At 35.2% G+C, this 26956-nt stretch overlaps 1 protein-coding gene across 2 annotated transcripts in view; it reads left to right on the forward strand.

The window, feature by feature from the left end:
- Window positions 1-26956, forward strand: part of LOC121732656 (peroxidasin homolog pxn-2) — a 100660-nt gene that overhangs the window by 23916 nt on the left and 49788 nt on the right. The window contains exon 1 of one of the 2 annotated variants that reach the window (XM_042122612.1): window positions 16888-17000. The exons of the other annotated variant lie outside the window; for it this stretch is intronic. Within the exon in view, the coding sequence (XP_041978546.1) occupies window positions 16984-17000 (17 nt within the window). The 5' untranslated portion in view covers window positions 16888-16983. Of the gene's footprint in view, window positions 1-16887; window positions 17001-26956 lie in introns of those variants that run through there. 2 annotated transcript variants of the gene reach the window in all.

Consider the following 26956-nt stretch of genomic DNA (forward strand, 5'->3'; position numbering starts at 1 on the left):
TGTTTTATTTGTTAAAAAAATGTATGATAAAAGCATAATTTCAAAATAATATTAGTTCGATGCACTCGTTCACCATATAAACTATAACTGTGCAAAATTTCATGCACCTACGTTTCCCCATTTTTCGTAAAAAGGGTTACAAAGTTTTCCGTTCGCGTATTAATATATGATGTGTTGCCAGTCGGCCAATCGTGTACGAAAAATATTGTGTAAAAAGTGAACTCCGAAATAATAATGACAACAGCCTGCCTGAGTCCACTTTTTTTTTAATAATTGGAATCAGACCTGATTAATACTTTTTATTATTAGAAAAAAATATTCTTCAAATACGTAATGCTTTTGGATTACATATTTAAATGATCTGAAAGTAGGAACTTTGGAAATTTTATGTGGTAGATAAAATATTCGTATTAGGTTTTTATTAGGTATAAACACATAATAGCTTATCTGGGCTACTAAGTGACATTTACGTGACATGTAATCGAGCTATAAATTTTATTTTAATGAATGCATTATTAAAATCAGGATACCTATAAGTGGCATTATTGAACCGATTATTATTTCTTTGTTCCATTAAAATCTAGAAACTTCTACGCCAAAAACGCTGAAGTATTATTAAACTTAACAAATTCTATATCTAACCTTTAAAAACTGTGGCTGACGATAATATAATTATTAAGGGTAAAAAGTGATAATGATGATGATATTCATCAAAATATAGGAAATCAATCAGGCATGGGGCGTCACTGACAGATTTGACAATGACATTGACATACCGACATAAGTGACAAGGCCGGTAGTTTGCCGATATTTTTTGCTCGATTTCCTTTCAATAACTAGCCTATTCGTAAGCGGGCCCCTAGATGATCAATTTTATTGTGCAATATGAAATATCACGTATTGTGCAGTATTATTGACCATCTAGGATTGATATTGAACGTATTTTAATATTATTGTCAAATAAGTTGTTTAATAAAATATTGTTCAATATTATTGGAGGTCTAGGGGCTCGCTAAGTCAATATTTAGTTAAACCTGGTTAAACCTTTCAATCATAGATGCTTGCTGACTTCTAACATCTACTAGAACAAAAACCTAACTTGGGCGGAAATGATCTTAAGTGTCCTCTAGCATTGCAAATGTTTGTAGGCAACTCTGTAAAAAGTTTCCTATATACTTCCCAGTCTTTTTCTATCTTTCCGGTCTATATCTATATCAATTTAATTAATATTGATGCTTGCTAATTATTAGGTCATCACATACAACGAACACCTTTTCTGTTGTGATTCTTCATGGATTGGTACATTTTAAAAGTTGCTTACGTCTTTTCAATCTAAATTTACATCAAAATCATTGCAAGTGCTAGTCAGTAAACAAATTCTCATACAAATTTCCTCCATATCAAATTTCCCTACAGAGAAGATTCTATAATATGTTCGAAGAACATTCTAATTAGGAGATTGTGTCATCGGGAATTTCAAAATATTCATATTTTCCTTATCTTACAAGATTTGTCCAGCGCAAAAGTACCTAGTCATCGATATACGATACTAAGGAAACGTAAGTCTATCGTTTTGATTTTTGCCTCATTTTACGAACACAAAAATTTTACTATGACAACGAAACACTTACATTTCCCCATGTTTCATTGCGGTTTTACCAAGGTCGTTCTTGACAAGAACCTACACTCCAAATGATGGCCTGCGCGTCTTCCTCAAAATTAGTATACCGCGCAGCCCTGGATTTATGTATCTAAGGCAGTATTAGGACATGGCCTATAGGCGGCAGTGTTCTATAGCGTCCTAGGCTGGTATAAATAGTCAGTACTTACGATGCGACCCGGTCTCAAGACGCGGTTCGACTCTGTGATTGGTCCAAATTTTGACAGCCAACCAATCACAGAGCCTGAACCGTCTTCTGGCCGAGATGCATCTTGAGTACTGACTATTTATACCAGCCCTAGGCAACAGCGTCCTAGGATGGCGGCAGAGTACATAGGGGCGTCAACATTTAAGTGGCCTATACTCATTAAAAATATTACTTATATAAATCTGACCCTGATACCGCGTTAGACTTTCAGTTACATAACGTTCCTCATATTTTATTGTCTGTACTTAATTAGATTTCCTCCAATAATATATCCGCGTAGCAACAGAAACCATTTTATTGAAAATAGTATTGATAATATTATTATTTTGTAGATAACTTGTCGTCATTTTCTCGGTGCTTTCATTATAATAAATTAAAATAAATCATTATTGTGGCATTATTAAACTATTCAATACATTTTTTATGCTCCTAAATATACTTTGAAAGCATTTGATGACATATTTTCGAGGATTAAAAATCCTTATTTACATAAACTCATGGAGTATTCAACTAGTATGTGTATAAACTTGAATAGTAATAAGCTTCACCTATATATTTTAATAGTAGGTAATTGTTATTAGTTATTATATATATTTTTTTTAAATAATCATTCATCCTCGTAACTAAAACATATTATATCCATATCCATACTAATATTATAAATGCGAAAGTGTGTCTGTCTGTCCGTCTGTCTGTCTATTACCTCTTCACGCCCAAACTGCTGAGCCGATTTTTCTGAAATTTAGCATGGAGATACTTTGAGTCCCGGGAAAGGACATAGGATACTTTTTATCCCGGAAAAATGTACGTTTCCTGCGTGATAAACGAATTTTTGCGCAACGGAGTTGCGTGCGTCAGCTAGTGAGTAATATATTTTTAATTTTCATCGCTTAGTTTCACTATTACTACCCGAGTTCATTGTACTCATTCAACTACCTATCTTTATAGAGATATACATGATGTAGGTATGTCATTTCCTTTAAAAAATGTCTCGATCTTGATAAAACCACATACACGCCGAGGTATCATTAATTTTAGCAGATCACATATACGGGATGTACTTTTTGGGAAAAGTCCGCGTTGCGAAATTGTTATCCGGGTTGATAAACTCAGTAAATGATGGCTCTCGTGGCTTTTAGTTTTATCTTACCAAGAATATTATATGCGGTAGGGTTTTTATGCGTTAAAAGCAAATATATCTGAATTCCGAGGAAACATGGATGATTCGAATTCGAATGAAAATTGTAAATAATATAGTGTTCTTATGAACTTTAGGTCATACAATTTGAGAAGTTTAAAAGGAAACAATACATTGAATTTTATTAACGAAACTATTTTTTACAGAGCCTGCAATTAAATAATACAACCTATATCTACATCATCGCATCTTTTGTGTCTCAAAATATACGTAGTCCTGGTGTAAAGGCAAAGTTTTAATACTGATCGAACAGAATTAATGTGTCGATAGTATTTAAGTTACTTAAAAATTATTGTAACTAAAAGACGTACAGACGACATTCCTTAGGATGGGTTGCACCAGAGGCGTGGTTAAAGTTAAGGCAAATTTAACTTTAACCTTAACTTTGACCGGAGAAATTGACAGATGACAGCTGGTCCAACAAGGTTATAAATGAACGTGGGCGGGGGCGCTGCTGGTAAAGGAGAACTGTCAAAAACGGCGTTTTTCTATGATGGCAGGTTAGTTCCTTTTTTCGCCACGTGTATTTAAAACCTTGTCGAGCTCTATGTTTATGGTTAAATATGGCGTCTTGATGGCGTCTGTTTTTAACTTTAACCAAATATTTGACATTTTGCATTGTAGTTAAAGTTACAGTTATAGTTACAGTTTGTTGGTGCAACCCAACCTTAATAACGAGATTAAAAGTAATAAATTAAACTCTTTCCATTATGCCATTGTGCTATTTAGACTCTAAAATTCGTCATTATATTTAACTTGGCGGTTATGCCAAGCTCGGTCGAACAGGAATTTCGTCGACAATACGTTTTCATAAACGTGATGAGGTGTTAATGAATATTTTTTTTTTAATGAAATAAGGGGGCAAACGTGCAAACGGGTCACCTGATGGAAAGCAACTTCCGTCGCCCATGGATACTCGCAGCATCAGAAGAGCTGCAGGTGCGTTGCCGGCCTTGTAAGAGGGAATAGGGTAATAGGGGAGGGCAGGGATGGGAAGGGAATAGGGGAGGGTAGGGAAGGGTAGGGGATTGGGCCTCCGGTAAACTCACTCACTCGGCGAAACACAGCGCAAGCGCTGTTTTACGCTGGTTTACTGTGAGAACGTGGTATTTCTACGGTCGAGCCGGCCCATTCGTGTCGAAGCATGGCTCTCCCACGTGATAGCGCTGTCAAATAATGATAGCGTTGTCTCTGAAGCTGTCATCTTGGCAACGTACCTGCAGCTCTTCTAATGTTGAGAGTGTCCAGGGGCGACGATAATTGCTTTCCATCAAGTGACCCATCTGCTTGTTTGCCTCCTTATTTTATTAAAAAAATAGTAAATAAGATAATGATGAGGTATTAATGAATAAATAAAACAATGATGGCGCCCGGTCACGACGATCCTTGAGCTCCCTTCTAACACGAGCTGACCTCCACTAGCTCACTGAACATTGTTCAAATCGATGTGTGCGATGTAATGATGCGCCGAGACTCGAGACACGTTTTCCTATGATCATTTTGTTTCGAGAGTAAATAAAAATAAGGGAAAAAATACTATGTTGCATGGCCTACTTTTAATGCATTATTTGTGTTGTGGTGGCAACAAGAGCCGTAAAGGAAGACGGCGCAGAAAGATGAATGGATGTGCTCATCACTAATGTAACAGACTCGGTGGTTAAGAATATAGGGTATTGTTTTTAGTATCTTTGGGTATTTTTAATATAAAAATATTTTAATACAATATAACATGACGAGGCGGTGCGATGTTTGCTGCATTCAAAATTAGAATAGGTATACAACTACTTTTCAATTAATATCTGTTTGCGTATTAAAGCTTTGCTGAGTTTTGTGACTCATCATTTTTCTAAAATTTAAATAAATAATAAATAAAAATTCGTTTATTATCTCACCACATTAAGATCAATACAATGTTATGTAGCACATACTCAACTAGTGATAGTGTGATAGTATAGTGTGTGCGCGTGTGTGTGTGTGTTTGAGTGAGTGTGTGTATTAGTCAGGTAAAGTAATGAGAGTTTCAGTGTTCTTGTAAGATAGAGTTAGCGGCCATTCATTAACTCTTTTTTTGCATGCTGTCTTGGATAGGGACTAAATGTTTATTGCCTTATTAATTTTTTTTGTAAACATATCCCCTAAGAAAAGAAACGATTGGCGAAGCGGGTGTGAAATAACATACTCGTGTCACCAACTTCAAAGAATTGTATTATGGGTTTTTAGTACGTTTTTACTGAGGATAACGCTGGATATTTTGCCATCGGAGGCGCGTCTGCCCCCGATCCTCAACCAGTCCTCGCGCGGATTGTAATGATTGAAGTAAACAAAGGTCGATGTTACACAATGAGTTTGGACCAATTAAAATCGAGCCCCACCATTCTCCGGGAGTCACGAGTGCTGGTCACGTGACGGTGAAAGGAATTTCAACGGACTAACCAGATTTTGTAAGAACATTGTATAACCTGGGGTAGGTGTGATTAAGAAGGATTTGTTGATAGGCCACGAAAAGTCATACTATATGTCATCTTAAGGCACAGTTTTAATATGGTTATGAAAGTTATATTATTTTGAAATTATGCTTTTATCATACATTTTTTTAACAAATAAAACATTACACACACTACAACACACACACTAGGAAAAATGTCAGATTTTTGAGTGACAAGCCTATACATAGGAATTACACTCTTTTATTTATGGCTGAAGTCTGTTGACAACAAGGTTACCAATGAAAATAGATTTAAATAGTTATTTTATTGAATCTTAGATTTTATTAGATAATGCTTACACGGCCAGTCTGAAATCAGGTGAGTTCTAGAGACAAGAGTTGAAAAAAATATGATAAAGTCAATATTTTTTACAAAATATAGGCAGTAGGTAATCCTAATGTCGTTGAAACTTTGGTCAAATTTCGACCATTGGGCGATCTCTAGTTTATTCAATTATGATATCCATTAACACTCTCCCAATTGAGACAAAACTATTATATCCTTCGATTTTGTATAAAAAGACTCTACTGCATTTAACTTATATTACTATATGTCTGTTTCATGAGTGCTATATTTAAATCTGATATTATATCTCGAAATAAAACGTAATTATGAAAAACAAAACCGAATGGCCATAAGGTCGTAAATCCGACATTCTTTAGTCACCTTGGTTGTAGATAGGCGGAAGCTGTATGCAGCTGAATTTTTTATAATGTCTTAGCTTACATTTTGTAAACCTGAATATATCCGGGCGAATGCACTCTATAATAAGCTGTTGGTATGGCAATTGGTAACTATAATCGTAGTGAAGGATCAAGGTACTTTTATTCATACGCCATCATTTTTTTTTAATGAAATAAGTGGGCAAACGAGCAAACGGGTCACCTGATGGAAATTCACGCCGGTTTTCTGTGAGCCCGTGGTATCTCTCCGGTCGAGCCGGCCCATTCGTGCCGAAGTATGGCTCTCCTATGTCCAACGTTTTAAACTGTACCATTCATAATGTTTTAAATGCAAATGTATCATGTATGTCTGTCTATTATCTCTTCGTGCTTAAACTATAGTTGCGGGAATGGAAATGGAATTATTATAATACTAACTTTTGCCCGCGGCTTCGCTCGCGTGGAATTCGAAAATCGTGTACAATACGAATATTCTTGCAAATCTCCTTTAGAAACATGATGTTTTTCCAAGACCAAAAGTAGCCTATGTTACTCTCTATCCTTTCAACTAAGTCGATGCCAAAAATCAAGTCAATTGGTTGCTTCGTTAGGCTGCGAAGAAAAGACAAACAAACAAACAAACAAATACACTTTCGCATTTATAATATTAGTATGGATAGCTGTTTCCCGTAGGCGTTAATATAGTATAATAACGGAAATGGATAATTCTCTCCTTTTTATGGTCCCTTACTCAAATGGTAAAAAATGGAACCCGATTACAAAGATATAATATCAGCCTGTCCGTCTGTCCATATCCAGGCAAAGCCTCCCTCATATTAATCAAATGACACTCGAAATCTGTATGTTTCACATGTTTCACTATTAATTAATAACTTATTTTGTTTCTAAGGAATAAGAATTAACTCAACACTAACGACGCAACATGTTTTTGCTTGGCAACATTACCAGGTGGGGGGAGGGGGGGGGGGGGAGGGGGGGGGGGGGGATTTGGGCGGCGCAGATGCTAAGTTTGAAAAAGGCATATATATCTGCAAAAACCGTATTCAAATCGGATCAGTAGTTTTCGTGTTAAAGAAAAAAGTTTTATACAAAATCTTGCCCCCTCTCTTGTCCCCCCTTAGAGTGGTGAGGGGAAAAATTTTATACACCAGATATTAAATTGGAAAATACGGTTTATAATATGATGTAAGTTTATTCAAGAAAAAATTTTGATACAAAATCTGCCTCCTCTTTGGTCCCGTTTGAGGGTTGGGGGGGAAAATTTTTATACACCAGATATGAAGTTGGAAGAAGACAAATATATCTGCGAAAACCATATTCAAATCGGATCAGTAGTTTTCATGTTAAAAAAAAGTTTGATACAATATCTGACCCCCTCTTCCACCCCCTTAAAGGGGTGGGGGAAAAATTTTATACACCAGATGTTAAATTGAAAAATACAGTTAATAATATGAAGTTAGTCCATTGAAGAAAATAGTTTGATACAAAATTTGACCCACCCTTTGGTCCCCTTAGAGGGGTGAGGGGGGAAAAATTTATACACCAGATGTTAAGTTGGAAGAAGATAAATATATCTGCGAAAACCGTATTCAAATCGGATCAGTAGTTTTCGTGTTAAAGAAAAAAGTTTGGTACAAAATCTTACCCCCTCTTTTGACCCCTTGGAGAGGTGGGGGGAAAAATTTTTGTACACCAGATGTTAAGTTGGGAGAAGACAAATATATCTGCGAAAACCGCATTCAAATCGGATCAGTAGTTTTCGTGTGATGCTAGAAAAAACATACAGACAGACAGACAGACAGACAAAAAACTAATCACAGTTTTGGCTTCTATAGCGATGTAGTAACAGCCCCCGCTTATTATTTTTTGGATATCTTTAATGTACAGAATTGTCATTTCTACAGTTTTATTATATGTATAGATAATAGAGATTGTCGCGTTATAAACTATTTGCTGCTCAACTATAATATTTTAGGCATCATTTTGACATAAATTAAGTGATTTATAAAATATGGTTATTATTTGCAATTATTATTTATGTCCAAAATTATTACATTTTATTTCCTTCGTGCTTTGTTGTTCCGGTCTTCAAACACTGCGGCCGCCATAACAGTTTGAAATCATAATCACGAAATCTATCATGATTTTTACAATTATTTTAATAGTGCAATAGAATATCTATATATAATATAAAACTCAAAGGTGACTGACTGATTGACTTACGGCCGTTCCCAATATTTGATCTATGTCTGGTTTTGCCCTACTAAAGATAGGAATAGCTCACAATTGACATAAAATATATGTCTCTAATGTCTAATGTGAGTTATTCCTATCTCTAGTAGGGCAAAACCAGAGATAGATCAAATATTGGGAACGGCCGATAGTGATCTATCTACGCACAGCCCAAACCACTGGACGGATCGGGCTGAAATTTGGCATGCAGGTAGATGTTATGACGTAGGCATCCGCTAAGAAAGGATTTTGATAAATTCCAATCCCAAGGGGTTCAAATAGGGGATGAAAGTTTGTATATAATAATACTTCTTAACACGAGCGAAGCCGAGGGCAAAAGCTCGTATTATATAAATGTAAATAGAACATAGGCGTTATCTAATTTGTGTCGAATCAATCTCTCTTCTCCACTTTGGAGGCTATATCTCTGACAACAAGAAAATAAGTTCATAATATCCACTACAAACAGGATAAACTAATATAGGTACTAATAGGTTCTGGACAGAGAATCACATGCATTTCACTACTGCAACTGCACATTATAATATTATGTGTGCACAATTAATGTCTTATCATGTTTTGTGGTCACCTTATCTATAAAAATTTGTGCACACTGTATGCCTGTAGTGGTGAAATCAATTCGATAGCTATTAGCTACCTAAACAGCCGTTTCTTTGTGCGTAAAGTTATATTGTCTACACTGTCATAAGTATTCTACCTGTCGTGTTACACTAGATTTTGTATTTTCGTGAAAATGTCCTGATTTCACGTACCAAAAACACATTGTGTTTGTGAGAACCGTAGTGGCACTATTTGTTTAAATGTCTGATATAATAATGGCGCGCGAAAGCGACAAGGAACCTTTTGTCTCGTCGGAAAAGCTGAACGAATGCGTCGACACATACGGAGCCAATGAAAGTGAAATTTTGTCAATATTATCTTGTACCACATTCGGTACGCTTGCATAATCCGTTTTGGTCAAATGAAGACGTAAGTGGATGAAGTGAATAGCTAAAAATAATATGTAAATTATCGTTTTTTTGTATGAGGCTTCGAAAATATTTGAATAAATATTTTCATACTGCTAGTCTGTCTTAAGAGGATACACCAGGGGCTAGAGAAAAGAAAAAAAAGTACGTGTCATATCTATAGCTGTCTCCCTTACCTCAAGCCTATACCGCAGAATGCGATAGAGACAACTGCAGAAAATCAACGATTCGTTGTCCCCTGATTCCTTCTCCAAAACTTAACCGATTTAAGTACTTTTTTTGACTAAAGATTAAAAAAAGGCTTGAGCTGTGTTCCTATGTTTTGCATTTTTTGTATAATCTAGCCAAATCTGTTTTCTGGACGTTTAAACACAGCGGAAAATCTGGCCATTTTTTTGGGGTTTTTGAACGTTCATATCTTATTTAATATTTAAATTATGAAAAGAAAGAAAACATAGGGACATTGTATTAGTGGCCGTAGATATTCAGGTAAAAATTATAACTTTACTAGCATTATCCAGGGAGGAAACAGGGGACAACATTTATATGGAAAAAAGGGCGGTGTGGACTCCTCTTAAGACTGTCGTGTCGTGAACGCTCGGCCTAAACTAATACTGGAGATGTGATAAATTTAATACTTATCTTGCTACCCATACAACTAAAATGCAACTTAAATCTATTACCTACTAGCTGTCCCGGTGAACTTCGTGTCGCTTAAAAACCTTCCCTGGACTTCTACGAATATTTTAAGACTAAAATTAGCCCAATCCGTTCAGCCGTTCTCCAGTTTTGCGCTTAGCAACACATTCAGCGACTCATTTTTATATTATAGATTAGGTTTTTATCGCTTCTTGGTTCTTGTGTCTGTGACTCCTGTTCTGTACATCTCTGACATAATGTCACCGGACAAGTTTGGTGCCCGCTTTCACCTGATGCTCATGTCACATGTTGATTATTATCTACGTTATGTTCCCCATTAGGATCTCTGGCAGCATCTTATTATGTATCTTCATAGTGTATGGATTTACAAGATGACAAGATGTTTTCCAAGATCTGCAAATGAATATGACGTACGTCTTACTATAACGACCTTGATAAAAGTTTTGTGACTATAGCCTAGTGGTTTTTGCAATCGGACGGTCCCATGGATCATATTTTTTCTTGTAATAAAAACTAGGCCCTTCACTACCAAAACTGTTTTGATTTTCGACATCTTCTTCACGAAATCTCACTTTATTGCTTATAACTTTTTAAATTAGGGCAAAAAGTTATATTATAAACAAACTGTAGGCAAAATAATTTGCAACAAATTATGATTTTACAATTTTTTAACCAACTTCCAAAAACGAAAATATAACCTATATTATGTTCGGCTGTGGAAATTTTTTTTTTACTTTGTAAGACGTATAGTTTCCAAGATATCGCGATAAATAGTGTTGTCAGTTTGTCAGCCCTTTTTTCAAGATGTCGGCGCGGCCGGGAGACAAGGGTGGCGACCCCACAAACTTGAGGTTAAGCAGTTGTTGACCACCCTTACATTTTTTTAATGAAATAAGGGGGGCAAACGAGCAAACGGGTCACCTGATGGAAAGCAACTTCCGTCGCCCATGGACACTCGCAGCATTGCCGGCCTTTTAAGAGGAAATATAGGGGAGGGTAGGGAAGGGAAAAGGGTAGGGGATTGGGCCTCCGGTAAACTCACTCATTCGGTGAAACACAGCGCAAGCGCTATTTCACGCCGGCTTTCTGTGAGCCCGTGGTATTTCTCCGGTTGAGACGGCCCATTCGTGCCGAAGCATAGCTCTCCCACGTCAAAAATAAAATTGCGTCCTCTCAACAAGTCGAATTTTGGTCAGATTAATTATTTACTGTACGTGCCAGTAGCGTCCTCTGATACGACCTCTGCGTACCTAATATTCCCTATACAAATAGAATACAGTACTTCGGGGATAGTTGAAGACTCCCTAAGATCGGGATTTTTGCTCTCTTTGGGCAGATGATAATGATAAGAACACATTCTTACTATCCCATTTGAATAAGACAAACTCACACATAGGCGTAACTTTAGATAACTTTAGGTAGCATCATTATTTAGTACCACTTCGCACGAGCGTAAACTCGTCTCTGTGTTGAGCTATGTCAATAACACAAGTGACTCTACTGTATATTTGTACTGTGCTTAAGGTGTGAATATTTAACTATATCAACCTTGGCCTGTCCAATGGCATGCAAAATATGCCCTGAATATAACTTATTAACTTGAATTTTTTGGTGCAAGTATTTAAGGCACTTTCGGCAATGCTGAAATTACAAAAAAACGTAAAGTTTCGCCACTATTTAACACAATTTAGCATAGTAAATATCCATACTAATATTGTAAAAGTATGTCTACTTATATTTTGTTTGTTAACTCTTTACGTCTACAACACTTGAGTCTTTTTTTTCGCCGAGAAAATGCTTTTAAGCATCTTGCGCCCGAAGGGCCTTATCACACTGGTGATTAGCGAGCGATTTGAAAGCGACGCGACTGCGCAGCGATCACGCCGTGATGACGCCGCGATTGCGCGGCGTGCACGCAGCTTGCCTTCGGCGTTTTGGACACTCAGCAGCAAAATGGATTCTGACGTCACTCTCTAGACGAATCTACTATATTATATAGTAATAATCTGTGTACACGAGTGTACAAAATGGCGTCCACGCCACGCCGCGACGACGCTGCGCTGTCGCGATGTACACGCCGCGCATTGCGCAATCGCGGCGTGTGCGCTGCGCAGTCGCGTCGCTTTCAAATCGCTCGCTAATCGCCAGTGTGATAAGGCACGAAAGATGGTAGTTGACGTAGCCCCTACCCACTAAAAACTCGGCGGCACTCCACTATTCTCCCTACGCGGGCCGCGGGATTACGTGAGCTTACAGCTACGCTGGCGAGTGCCTGTTCCTAGGAATGGATTTAAATTTTAGATTATTCATGATAGTTTTAAGCAAGATATACACAAAAACAACTTAGCATACTACAAGAATTGATTAAATAGTTCATAAGAGTTAAATTATGTTCTAACTATCTAGTTAACTAAGTGAAATTGCTGATTAAAAGATTATGTTAAATTGCTCGGTTATTACTTTGTAAATTGATGGGATGTTGCATGTCTCATCACAGTTTTTAGGAACATTGCACTACCAAATAATATATTATTGACCTTTAATATTATGGCAAATATATATATTTTTTAATCTAGACAAGAAAGGACTTTATCGTAGAACGATATGGATATATATTTTTTTTATGATATAAGGGGGCAAACGAGCAAATGGGTCACCTGATGGAAAGCAACTTCCGTCACTCATGGACACTCGCAGCATCAGAAGAGCTGCGTTGCCGGCCTTTTAAGAGGGAATCAGGTAATAGGGGAGGGTAGGGATGGGAAGGGAAGGTAAGAGAAGGGAATAAGGGAGGGTAGGGAAGGGAATAGGGTAGGGGATTGGGCCTCCGGTAAACTCACTCAGTCGACGAAACACAGCGCAAGCGCTGTTTCACGCCGGTTTTCTGTGAGAGCGTGGTATTTCTCCGGTCGAGCCGGCCCATTCGTGCCGAAGCATGGCTCTCCCACGTAAATATATGGCAAATAATAGAGCTTAAAACCCCAGTATTATCTTACTTTGACTTTTTTACTTTTGAAATGTATACTTTCATTTGATTCCTTTGATGAAATTGTAAGATATAATAATATAATACAGACAGTTAGTTTCCTAAACGTATAGAATATCCAAATTTCAATTATGTAGAGGCCGTCAATAATATATTCTTATAAAAAATATTTTCGATGACGTTTAATAGCTGGTACTCTTATATTATGGGGCTCTCTGCGTTGTACTCCCGCGGGGAACTACCACGAGCTCTTATGAATAGGACCAGAATATTCGTCTATGATTGCCCATAATTGTCGTGCATTGAATGTTGTACATCATGGCCATGGCCCAAGAGTCTTACGTGCCTATCAAATATTCCTTGCCCCACAGATCTCCTTAAAATGACATTGGTTAAATAATACATGCTGCTCCATCGAAATACTAAACTATGGAAGTGTAACTGAGTGAGAGTGAAGCTTAGTTGATTTTCATTTTTGGATCGGTCATACAATTTTCGCTGTCTTAGCTAGGTACTTAGTAAATAGGTACCGTCATAATCACCTGATTATGACAAAAACTAGGCAGCTAAAGAAAAGTAACATAAGTACTGTTCTAACTACCAGTTAAACTGAAGCCATATTATGTTGGTTATGTCTGGTTGTATTGTTCTATATGACGGTATTTCGATGTGTCGCCCACATACGCGTCTTATCAGGCACATGCAAAAGTGAAAGCGACACAATCCAATATTTATTCAATTTAACCTGCATGTTACGTCACATGCGATTTGCGAACGTAATCGGTAATTGCCATAATACGACAGTATAAATAATACAGTAGACCATATTCTTCATGCTTAAATTTAGACCGCATCAAACGCACGCTCACAGGAGTGTAATCCTTACTATAAGTACTAATTATAGAGCTGAAGATTTTGTTTGTTCAAACACGCTAATCCTTAGAACTATTGATATTGTGATTTGGTACAGATATAAAGTAGACCATGGGGAAGGACATAGGCTACTTATATGGGAAAATGTTCGGTTTCCGTGGAATTTCTTATCTAGTTTTAGATAATCTTAAGAGGCAATACAATGCAATATCACATCGCACGCCCTTAAAACTTGTCTCTGTGTGGAGCGAGTATGATTTCAGGGACACGGCTAAGTCAATCTACTATATGGTATTATACTGTAATAATATTTTGAGTACAAAAGATGCAAATTGAACTAAAATTACATGTTTAGTTTAGGAGTTTATGTCTCTAGATTACTAACATTTTAAAAACGCGAAATTTTTAAAGTAAAATCTTCTGGTTGGCACATTGTGTACTTTTTTGGGATAGACAGAAGTATTAAACCCGCTTCAAGATACATGACCTCTTTGGAAGATTCTAATTATAGTTTCTTTTGAGAAATAGCGGGAAAGATTGTAATTACAATCTAATACAAACCTTTGTGAAGTAATTTAACAAATTAACGTGATTAATTAAAATCTGTATAATAATGAAACCAAGTATTGCCTTAAATAACATAAACAATTAAATAATTTATATGTGGGAGAGCCATGCTTCGGCACGAATGGGCCGGCTCGACCGGAGAAATACCACGTTCTCACAGAAAACCGGCGTGAAACAGCGCTTGCGCTGTGTGCGCTGTGTTTCGCCGAGTGAGTGAGTTTACCGGAGGCCCAATCCCCTATCCCATTCCCTTCCCTACCCTCCCCTATTATCCTATTTCTTCTTAAAAGGCCGGCAACGCACTTGCAGCTCTTCTGATGCTGTGAGTGTCCATGGGCGACGGAAGTTGCTTTCCATCAGGTGACCCGTTTGCTCGTTTGCCCCCTTATTTCATAAAAAAAATAATTATATCAAATTAGCTATATGGTAGTTCACGTCATTAGCGTATATCATGTCACGTAACAAAACTTCAAAGATTTTGCAAACAAACATAATTTTTAGAAATAATAATACGTTAGTAATAATTAAACCAAGCACTTAAAAAAGTGTTACTTTATTTTAGTAAAATCGACAAATGAATTGTAGCTACCTCAAATTGCAAGGACTTAATCCGCTTTTTTCAACCATGTAAAATAATTTTAATTTCACTGAAATTTTCTATTCAACTGAAAAAAGAAAAGTAGTTCGACACGTTCAATATCAATAGTGCCAAAAGTTTTTATTTTCCTTTTTATTTAATTTACAAATATTAGAATTTAGTCTCATCGGTCCTTATGTAACGCATTAAATAATTTAAATATCAGCCCACAATTTTTATTGAAAAATGTAAATACGAAAAGTAGGGCTTCCGTTCACGATGTCAGTAGTGCAGACAAATAAAATTACTCATAAAAGCTTAACATTAAACTAAGTAAAAGGTCCCCTTTAAGTCCTTAAAACTCTTCTTTTATATTTTACTAGCGACCCGCCCCTGCTTCGCATGGGTATAAAATATAATATAACCTATGTCACTCACTGAAAAAATGATTAAAATCGATTCAGTAGTTTTGATTAATATTCATTACCACCCGTGGCCCGCATTAATGGCCTGTATTGCCGCAAACGCTACGTCCCGCAATTTTTTAATCTGTTATATCTTCGAAAATATTCATTTAAATCATATGCTGTAAATGGCCATATAGATCTACATTAAATCAACAATGTATTTAAGGTATTTAATTGGATAAGGATTAATGCTGTATGTATTAAAATTGCTGAGAAAATTAGCCATGATTTGTCGGAAAAAGTAAATAACAAAAAAAATGTGGGATATCCATAAGAGATAGACATAACATCGTGGAGTTTTCTGTAGACCTTTTCAATGTGTATAATACTTGGTCCATTATTTTGATAAATCTCATAGGGTTCAGCCTGCGTTTGCAATGTAAGCGGATTTTTTTAAATTATTTACGACACATTAGAAACACCAACAATAACAGTATTTCTTCGCTATTAAATTAATGTTATTATACTTATAAACCTTCCTCTTGAATCACTCTATCTACTAAAGAAAACCGCATCAAAATCCGTTGCGTAGTTTTAAAGATTAAAGGAAACAAAGGGACATGAGGGAAAAAAGCGACTTTGTTTTATAATATGTAGTGATGATGTCTGTTATGTAATGTATTAAACAATTTAAATTCAACCTACATACATTTTATTGAAAAATATAAATACGAAAAGTGTTACGTTGCCGTTTACGATGTCAGTAGTACAAATAAAGTTACTCATAAGCTTAACATTTAACTAAGCAAAAGGTATTATTAAAAGGCTTTTAGGGCTTTCTGTTATGTGACATATTTAACAATCATATCAAAATTTTTATTAAAAATATAAATACAAAAAATAGGGCTGCCGTTCACGGTGTCAATACTGCAGAAGAAAATTATTCATCCAGTACTAAATTTATTTTAATTTTATCCCTCCTTATATAACATAATTATTCAATTTAAATTTAACCCAAATTTTTATTGAAAAATGTAAATACGAAAAGTAGGGCTACTTTACACGACGTCAGTAGGATAGACAAAAAAAATATACACAAAAGCTAAACTAAACAAAAGGTCCTAAGTCTCTTTTATTATTTTCTATATATTATGTAACGTATTAAATTCAACTCAAACCAAATAAATTTTATTGAAAAATGTAAATACGAAAAGTAGGGCTGCCGTTCACGATGTCAGTAGTGCAGACTCGAATTCGTCATCGGATACGCAACCGTAGCGTCATCGCGACGTAACCGCTAACTTTCTCCCTTCAACCGATCAACCGAAGGATCCATCCAGCCTCACACCGCGCCAGTCGGCGACGTAGTACGCTCGTGTGTGATTTTGAATTTTGAACTCTAAATACAGTGGTTGTTTTATGTTTTTTGATGATTGTTGTTTGAGTGAAACGTGAAAATGGGATCTGATAATAAGTAAGATTTTTATATATTTTTTATTTAAAAAATGATGTTATTTAAATATTTATAATAAGATAAAATTTAAGGCTAGTACAAACAATAATAAATGCCTAGGTAATATTTCTCACCTCAATTAATCGTTCATCTGTTACTAAGACCTACAATACGAGATTTTAATTATAGATAACCTAAAATCCAGATATCCTAATTAACCTTTTAATTCATTTGCATATCACTTGCATAACTCTATTCAGGCTACATAATGTATCTTAGACTACTGTCTTACACTGTATTATACAGTGTAGATGTAGGCAGTAGTCTAATGTAGTCCAAGTTCAACTTTAAGCTATGTGGTTAATACATTAACCACTGTTATTATCTACAAACTTCATCGGTAACTACAATAGTTAAGTTTGTTCTGACCCTGAGAAACAACCTTGTAAAAGTTGTGAACAATTTTTAAGCTTTGCGTTTGAAATATTATTCTACCTATTCACTTGAATAAGACAAATGTATAATAAATATGGAAAATTAAAAGAAAATTAGCTGAAAGAATTTTAATTTATGACGTACTTAAAAAACTTATAACATATTTTACTTAGATGGCAAAAATATCACTAAAATTTTTGTAATTTCTCAGTTAAAGGTCGAAATTCTTACTTTAACTGAGTACTGACACTAAGGATAAAACAGAATAAACTTTTGTTCAATTATTATCTTCTAACTAATATAGAGATGAACCTCTAGGACTGCGGCAAAAATATTTGTTGTTGCAAAAGTAGTCGGCTTTTTCCATCTTTTTCGTCGGATTTATCAACATTGTTAGTGAAGTATTGTGGCAAACCAACCAGCGCCTTATTCCTGCATTGCACTATCACAATAAATAAGTTCAAAAGGTGAACAAAATGATTGCTACCTTCGTGTAAGCCATCACCTATAACAAAGATAGTAAATTCGTCGTCATCTTAAAAATTATAGTCTAAAAAGGTACATAGTTACCTAAGTACATGAAAACTTCTTTGGTACGTCTTGTAGTTACTACTGCAATTATTATTTATTATCTATCTTCTATCTATATAAAAAAATTTCGCTAAAACTCGACAACGGCTGACTGATTTTGAGGTTGATTTTAAGTCTATAAATATTCGTGAAGTTCAAGAAAGGTTTATAATTTGAGGGAAGTGATACGAAGTTCACCCGCCCCCGTATCACGTATCTTGCGAGAGCAATGCGATAGCAATTATTGCGCGATAATTGCTCCAAAATCGCAATTTCGTATCACGTATCAGCCAAAACAATACGATTGCAATCGATCACTATACATGACACCATTATTTGTGACATTCATGACACCCAGCAATCACTCGCGCGATTATTGCTAGTGGATTGTTGATCGCTATATTATTTACGTGATAAGGTAGCGGGTTATCTAGTACAAGTGACTCAAGTACTAACATAATACTAGATGTAAGTTGATTTTCATTAATTACAAGTTAAGTAAAAAGTTTAACAGCTTCTTCCACTAAAGCAAAGTAATTCAATTGAAATGGAAAACCTAAATCAAGTTACTCCAAATACCGAATCGCACATTCTAGAACATGAAGTATTTAGTGGCACAAGTTTGGCGGATTTCCATAAGTTACATAAGGTAATGGCATACAGCTTACACCTATTATGCCACAAACCGGATAGGAGAGAACCAAGTAGTGGCTTTAACCTACAGGGTGTTAATAACCTATCAGATGATCTTATACAGGTGTTCCGTTTTTGTTACATCGCACCTTTATATTATTTGTTAAACTTGAAATCCATAAATACTTACCTCATTTAATTTGAGTTTAGTAATCCTCAAAAGTTTTTTAAAACTAAGGAAGAGTAACTCTGTCAAAAATGTTCCGCGAGTCTAGAAAATGAGACCCGAATACATGCATACTTTGTGCATGTATTCGGTACACAATTTGATGTATTAATACAAGTGCAGACAATAATTAAGTAAAAAGTTTAACAGCATGTAAATGCATGTAAATTTGAATGCTATTGCCATACTCGTATCGTAGCTATTGTCATATTTTAGTGTGCGAAAAAGAACCAAGTTCAAGACGGTTGCAGTATGGGAGTTACGTTTCCTTAGTTTTTATTATTCTTATTGATGTGTTGGTTATTGTTTTATTTATTTGATCTACTTGAGATGCCTCTTGCGGCTACACTCAGAGAAGTTTAATGATAACACCCATACATAAATAATCTGTGAATCTCGTAATTAAAGTAATTAATAAGTGATGTTTCTGAGTGTGACCGGTAGTGACATAGAGATTTCGATATGATAATATTTTTTTAAAACACCAGCCAGCAAGCTCGTTTTGGCTCTCTCTCGAAACTTGTTATTTCTCGAAAAACACTATTATTTATAAACGTTGAAATATATATTTCAAGTTCGCTGTACCGACTAAGTTGTAAACATGATAATACAGGGAAAATGATTTTCCTACCGTTTTCCTTTTGATACTTCTGAGTATTTACGTTTATCAGTTATCACGATCAAATATTTTATATAAATACAATACATTATACGTCAATTAGATATAAGTACAAACGTCAATAATTTGTGGGTAAATCCTAATTTGCGTAATTCCAAGAAGACTCTGTTTAAAAGTACTACTTGGAAGTTAGACGAACGTACGTTCAAATTCGATAAATTAGTGAAAAATAGAGCGCACAACCTACATACGTATACATCACATTTTTTGAAGAAAGACTTTTGACAAAGTTAACAAAAAAAATGTTACTCATTAACTCTACACAATCATTTTTCTCAATCTTAGCCTTTTTTTCTTAGCAGGTATTTCTTTAGAGAAGCTCTACATCTATTTTCTTATTTATTTATTTATTTATTTAATAGACTCACCAACAGAACAGCACTTTTTGTGACATTTCAAATTTGTACATAAAAGTTTGCGGATAAAATGAGTTCTAATGAAGTACAGCGTGCGTATGCGACAGAAATTAGACGAGATGAAATGTTGAATTCTTAACGATATACGCAAAATAAATTCCCGCATGAACCGTACATTTTCCAACGATAAAATATAGGTACCTGTAAGTCGCTGCGATCTACTCGCCTTTTAACCGACTTCCAAAAAGGAGGAAGTTATACGTTCGACTGTGTTTTTTTTTATGTATGTTCAACGATTACTCCGCCGTTTGTGAACAGATTTTCAAAATTTTTCTTTTGTTGTACAGGGTATTATTCCGAATTAGTACCATGTTCACAAAAATGGTGGTCTGATGATGGAAACCATGAAGAATCGAGGGGATTTCATGAAATTCAAATGGGAACATATGGTTATTTTGGTTTTTTGTGATGTATTCTGATCATATGCTACCAAAAAGTAAGATTTTGCACCATGGTATACCATGGTTCCGAAGGTGCTAAACAGAACTCTTGATTCCTTATAGATACATTTTTGGGAGTTTCGGCGTTGTTTAATTTAAGGACCCACAAGCATAAGCTACTACTACTACTAGGGAGGAGTCGCAGGATGCACTTGGTATTTTCTGCGATCTCTCTAAAGCATTTGACTGTGTGGAGTATGATACTCTAATAAGAAAACTACACCATTATGGTGTAAGGGGCCCGGCACTTAAACTTCTTAAATCTTACCTTACAAATAGAACGCAGAGGGTGGAAGTTAACTCCATAAGGTCTAATGGAACCAAAATAAAACTAGGTGTGCCACAAGGGTCCATTTTAGGGCCTTTTCTTTTTCTCATCTATATAAATGATTTACCTTATCTTGTTAAAGATAAGCATGAGATAGTACTTTTTGCTGATGACACTTCACTAATTTTTAATGTGAAGAGGCGACAATTTAATTATGACGAGGTAAATAGTGCTCTCTCAAAAATAGTACATTGGTTTAATGCTAATAATTTACTTTTGAACTCTAATAAAACAAAATGTTTAAAATTTATCTTGCCAAATGTTAGGCAAGTACAAACCAATGTACTATTAAATGATGAGAAAATGAATTTAGTAGACACCACCGTATTCCTAGGCATAACGCTGGATTGTAAGTTACAATGGGGTCCACATATTGCGAAACTGGCAGATAAGCTTAGTTCTGCAGCATATGCTGTTAAAAAAATTCGTGAAATCACTGATGTAGAGACCGCGCGATTAGTTTACTTTAGCTACTTTCATAGCATAATGTCTTACGGCATCCTCTTGTGGGGAAACGCGGCGGACATTAATACAATATTTGTGCTGCAGAAGCGAGCTATTCGTTCTATTTATAAGATGTCGTCTTTGGAATCTCTAAGAGAAAAATTTAAAGAAATAAGAATTCTGACCGTCACATCTCAATACATTTTGGAAAATCTCTTATATGTTAGAAAGAACATAAATATTTTCAAAAAGAAAAGTGATAATCATAATGTAAATACTAGAAATAAGAACAAGTTAGCAATACCAATGTTCAGACTAGCCAAAATAAGCAAATCCTTTAAAGGCCAATGTATACGCCTATACAATAAAATCCCAGAAAATGTTCAAAATCTACCTTTAAACAAATTTAAAAAAGCAGTTAAAGAACGTTTGTGTGCTAAAGCGTATTATAAAGTCAATGATTTCTTCGAGGACAGCACACCTTGGGAATAGGGTGGCTCCATGCAGGTTACTTTTCTTTTAATTTTGTTACATAGCTGTAAGCCATAACATTGTAATTTTCCATTTTTTTTTTGCAAAAGATGGCCCCGTGCGAGTTTCTTACGCCGGTTCTTCTCGGCGGGGTAGTTCCCGAACCGGTGGTAGGCAACGTAGTTTCTTCGTTCGACTTTCAAAAAGTGTATCATGATACCCATTTTGAATAAAAAGATATTTTATTTTATATTTATTTTTATTTTATTTTACTATGCTGATAATATTAATCATCATCATCATCATCACTACACCATGCATTATGACCATAATTTTTGGTACTTTTCATAGTCTTATAGATCGAGACTGATGTTTCTGATCATTATTCTGTAGTTTGTTTATCGATTAAAACACCAAAACTGTATAGACAACCTTAACCTAAGGATAATTAAAAAGAGTGAAATTATTATATATACCAGTCCTATAAATTGAGTTATAAACTTATAATATTTTATCATAGAACTGGCGATTAGGTTAGCTGGTACCGACTTCAAAATAATGAAGATTGAGAAATGAGAACAGGAATACTGAGTACAGAATAACAATTATTTAATACTTTTCAGTTCATTTAAGAATATTACTTTTGTCTTTACCTTGGAAGTCGGTTTTAATTTTTTGTTTAAAAATAATAATGCCTTTTTTGGAATTGCCTGCGCCCGACCCCGTCTATATTTAAAGTGTTTTTTTTTTGTTTTTTTTTTCTATCAAAATCGGTCGGCTGTTGCCTATTCGATGTAAACCTTCTCCTTTTACTCTAAACAGGAGTATATTATTCATTCTTATCGGGATTTTTCATGATGCACAAAGTCCACTATCTGTTATCTGTATAATTCAAATCACTAGCCGGATATGAAGTTAGATGTCAGTTGTTACGCAAGTCGCTGGATAATTTCTTGTGGCCATACCGGTTTGACTCGAAATAGCCAAGCCTTTAATACAAAATATCAAAATTTTCTGAGCCCGTGATCAACCTATTTTGTTCATCTGAAAGTTTAATTTTTTGGCTGGTATGTATGTATAATATGCTCACTTGCGAGTGATGCAAAACAATACGATGGGCTGACATACCATGTATGGCAAAAGCTAAAATTTTCTATCAGTATATTTGGAAAAAACTAAAATTTACTATCAGTATATTTCAAATGGATCAGCAGAGTTTGACGTTTCACCCCGATAGCAGTTTTAACATTACAAAAGTGTATTTATTCTAATACCAACGTAACAAAAGTTCTGTCTATCCTGGATATTTATTGAAACAAACATAAAAATGGTCTTACGGTCATACATTGCAATTGATTATATGGTCTCTACCTATACTAATATTATAAAGCGGAAGAGTTTGTTTGTTTGAAGGCGCTAATCTCAGGAACTACTGATCCGATTTGTAAAATTCTTTCGGTGTTAGATAGCCCATTTATTAGGGAAAATAATTTGAAAAGGCTTATCTCACGAACTAATGGAGCAATTTTTCTGTCATTTGGCACAGATAAGAAGTAGATTATAGGCTATTTTTGTGGACTAATTTGTCTGTGAAATATCGAATTTACGGGGGCGAAGCCGCGCGGAACGTCTAGTTATTATTATATATAAATATATTAATATTTATTTTAAAGATCTATCATTACTCATTAGTATTACTATCATGGTAAAGAAAATATATATTATTGTTGTAACTTTTTAATCTTACAGCTGTTTGTAGGGGAAATAATAAATTGTTTGTCGCTAAGAACAACTGAGAGAGGTTTATGTCCAGCATTGGACGAATATAGGCATCAGCCTATATTCGTCCACTGCTGGACATACTGCTGTACTGCTGACATGATGATGATGAAGAAGAATAACTGATTACAATTAATTACAAAGATTAATTAATTATTAGAAACTTTAATTAATTACAAGTTATGTCTACATTGATTTATGTTCTCAAAAAGTCAATTTGACATAATGATTTGTCAATGAAGATTGATATAAACGTCAGTTAATGATTAATTTAACTCTGTTTCATTAGGGGATATTACGCAAAGGTCTGAGCAGAGGGCACTCAACTCAAACTCAAACTTTTTTATTCAGAATAGTTTTTTTGCAAATGTTCTCTGAACGTCTACATGGTGCCTACCACCGGTTCGGGAACTAGCCCGGCGAGAAGAACCGGCGTAAGAAACTCGCACGGGGCCCACTTTTTTACCAAAAAAAGTGAGAAAAAATTAATCTTTTAAAATAAGGCTTACAATACTACTAGCACATATATAGTAAATAATTCGACCAAAATCCGACATGTTGCACTTGTCATAACAGAAAATTGACAAACGTTGTTTAACATCGAATACAGTATTTCCAAATTAATAATGCGCATGGAAATCTTCGCTAATCATTGTCGTAATCACGAAAACACCCGAATCTATGAAACTTGCATTTTGCATCTTGTTCAAAGGAAATAGAAGTAAATATCATATAGCCGGTAGCTGGCCGCTGTCGCCGGTCACCGGGAAGCCATCGCGGCGTTACCATGGGAACGTCCAAGCAACGTCAGGCGCCTCTACGTCGCTGCAAAGCGCTGTTTTTCTTAAAGATAAGTTTAAAACAGCGCTTGCAGCGACGTCTTCCGACGCTCGGGATTATATACGACCGTTGATGATAAATTACGAAAGTTTCTATGCGTATTATCACTTTGGGAGCACTGTAAAACTTTTTTGTTTTAGCTGTATAATATGTTGGTGCTACCTCTTGCGTTAAAACGTTGCAGTAATATATCCTATTCACTTTAATTTCGTTGTATACGGAGCTCACTATAGGCGGCTATAACGCTGTTAATTAAAATAATATAACATTGTAACCCCGCAATACATAACCATTACTATCAGGGAAGTTGATTGCTAGGCAGATAGCGGATCTAAGTAATTTGGTCGCGTTAAGTCAAACCCATCCGAGCGATCACAGCTAACATTGAATTGACATAAGCCGACCAACTGAGGTAGGTCCGTCAACTGCCTAGGAATCAATTTCCTCGATGGTACATTGATTTCTTAGTTTTTTTTTTCCTAAATGAGGCAAAAGCAAAATTAAAACACGATATTACAAAATACAGAAAGCTAATAATATAGTCTTTTACATTCTGCACACGTTTGTTTTCACATCAAGCTTTGAATATTCCATTAAAATTACTTTTACCAATGACACTGGGGTACTCGTAAAAGGCTTTAAAGACATGATTTCCAATGTTCTATAAACAAAAAAGAATCGTTACTTCTGCAAATTAATACAAAAATAGCTCTGTGTCATATCCAACTTCTATATTTGTAATACAAATTGAAAAGAAACCTAATCCAAGTTTTAATAATTATGTTACCAAAGTTATTCTAGATTTAAAAGCATTCTATTTCTTTCATAAACCTGAAAAACGAGGTAAACATGTGTAAATATTTTTTTAGTAAGTTTTTCGATGGACATGACCTAAAATAATTTGTTTGTGTATCGTAATCTTTTCACAGCTGGCTGTCAAGTGAAGACGGCTGGGTCTAAACATTATGTCAGTACCACAATCCAGGTCGAGGCTCCCATTATTGTTATTGCAAATATTTTGTAAGCTTTTATTTTTATAATCTTTTAAACAAGCAGTCGTCATTTTTAACTTCAACGTTATGAATTTCACATTTTGTAATATTTTAAATTAAGTATTTACGAGACGAATTGATAACCTCCTTGTTTTCAAATCAGTAAATTATGTAAAATTAAAAATACTATAGAAGTGTAATTGTCATAAAATGTTATTGAATATTATAACTAGATGACGCCCGCAACTACCGTTATGACAAAATTAGTATATCGCGCGGGAACCGTACATTTTTCCGCGACAAAAGTATCGTATGTTTTCCAATTTTCCTAGACCTCAAAGTACCCAGCTCCATACCAAATTTAACCTTCGTGGTCCAGTGGTATAGAGTGCGGCTCTTGACTCAGAGGTCGTGGGTTCGATTCCCGCGTTGAAAACTTGTTATTTTCAAGTTTGGTTAGGACAATTCAGGCTGATCACCTGATTGTCTGACAAGTAAGACGATCCATGCGTCGGATGGGTATGTAAAAAGTCGATCCTGCGCCTGATCTCTCGCCAGTCTTGCCGGTCGTCCGTCCCATTGGGTTACGAGAGTAAAGGAGTAGAGAGTCCTCTTGTGCACTGCGCACACACTTGGGCACTATAAAATTACTTCTGCGTAACTGGCCTGCTTTCAATGAAACTGGCCACCGTCACCGAAACCGGTGTGGGAGTTATTATTATTATACCAAATTTCAACAAAACCAGTAGGCTTAGGCGTGAAAAGGTGACAGACAGACACCCTTTCGCATTTATAATATTAGTACGGAAGTACAGATTGATTTTATACTTATAGCAATACATGAAGCTTTACTTTATTATATAAAAAACAGATTAACATTTCCCCCTGTCACTTTATATCGACGAAGCAATATAAAATTGGAAACGCGTAATTGAACTGATAAATTGAAGACATAAGAAGTGTGGGAATCACGATGCGTTCTAGGAAGGCTTATATCCGTAATATACCATTACTGATTTATTGGCGAACAACACGAAACGATGATAGACATGGTGAATGAGTATTAGAGAGCTACGTAACTTTGTAACGTAATACGTTAATATATAACAAAAAATCAGAAAAAAAAACAAGAATAATTTAATAGGAAATATTTTAAATATCAAGCGCTAATAATTTTAGGTGCATTTTTTATTAATAAAAAAACGTTAAAATATTTATGTTTAAAGGCTTCTTTCTCCTATTATTTTTTCTCAAAAATACGGCCTGTTTTACAATAGGAATGATTAGTCATTTTGGTTATTTGAATTTGCTGAAAATTCGACGTAAAATTTAAGTAATTTATACGAATAAAGACCGCATGTTTATCAATATTTTGTTTTACCTACTGACTAAAAACAAGGTACATACGGTGTATACAGGCGTTAAAGTTATACATAACTAGCGACCCACCCCGGCGTCGCACGAGTATAAAATATATAGCGTGATAAAATATAGCCTTCCTCGATAAATGGGCTTTTTAACACTGAATGAATCATCAAAATCCGTTGCGTAGTTTTAAAGATTAAGGGAACATGAGGGAAAAAAGCGACTTTGTTTTATAATATTTATAGAAGATGTCCTTGTCTGATACACTCAAAAATAACTTGATGGACAAAGAAAAATGTAGAGCCGTAACGTCTGTATTATTATGTATTTAATTAGTAAGGAGGTTAGACGACAACGAA

The sequence above is a fragment of the Aricia agestis genome, chromosome 12 (assembly GCF_905147365.1).
Source record: "Aricia agestis chromosome 12, ilAriAges1.1, whole genome shotgun sequence".
Lineage (NCBI taxonomy): Eukaryota > Metazoa > Arthropoda > Insecta > Lepidoptera > Lycaenidae > Aricia > Aricia agestis.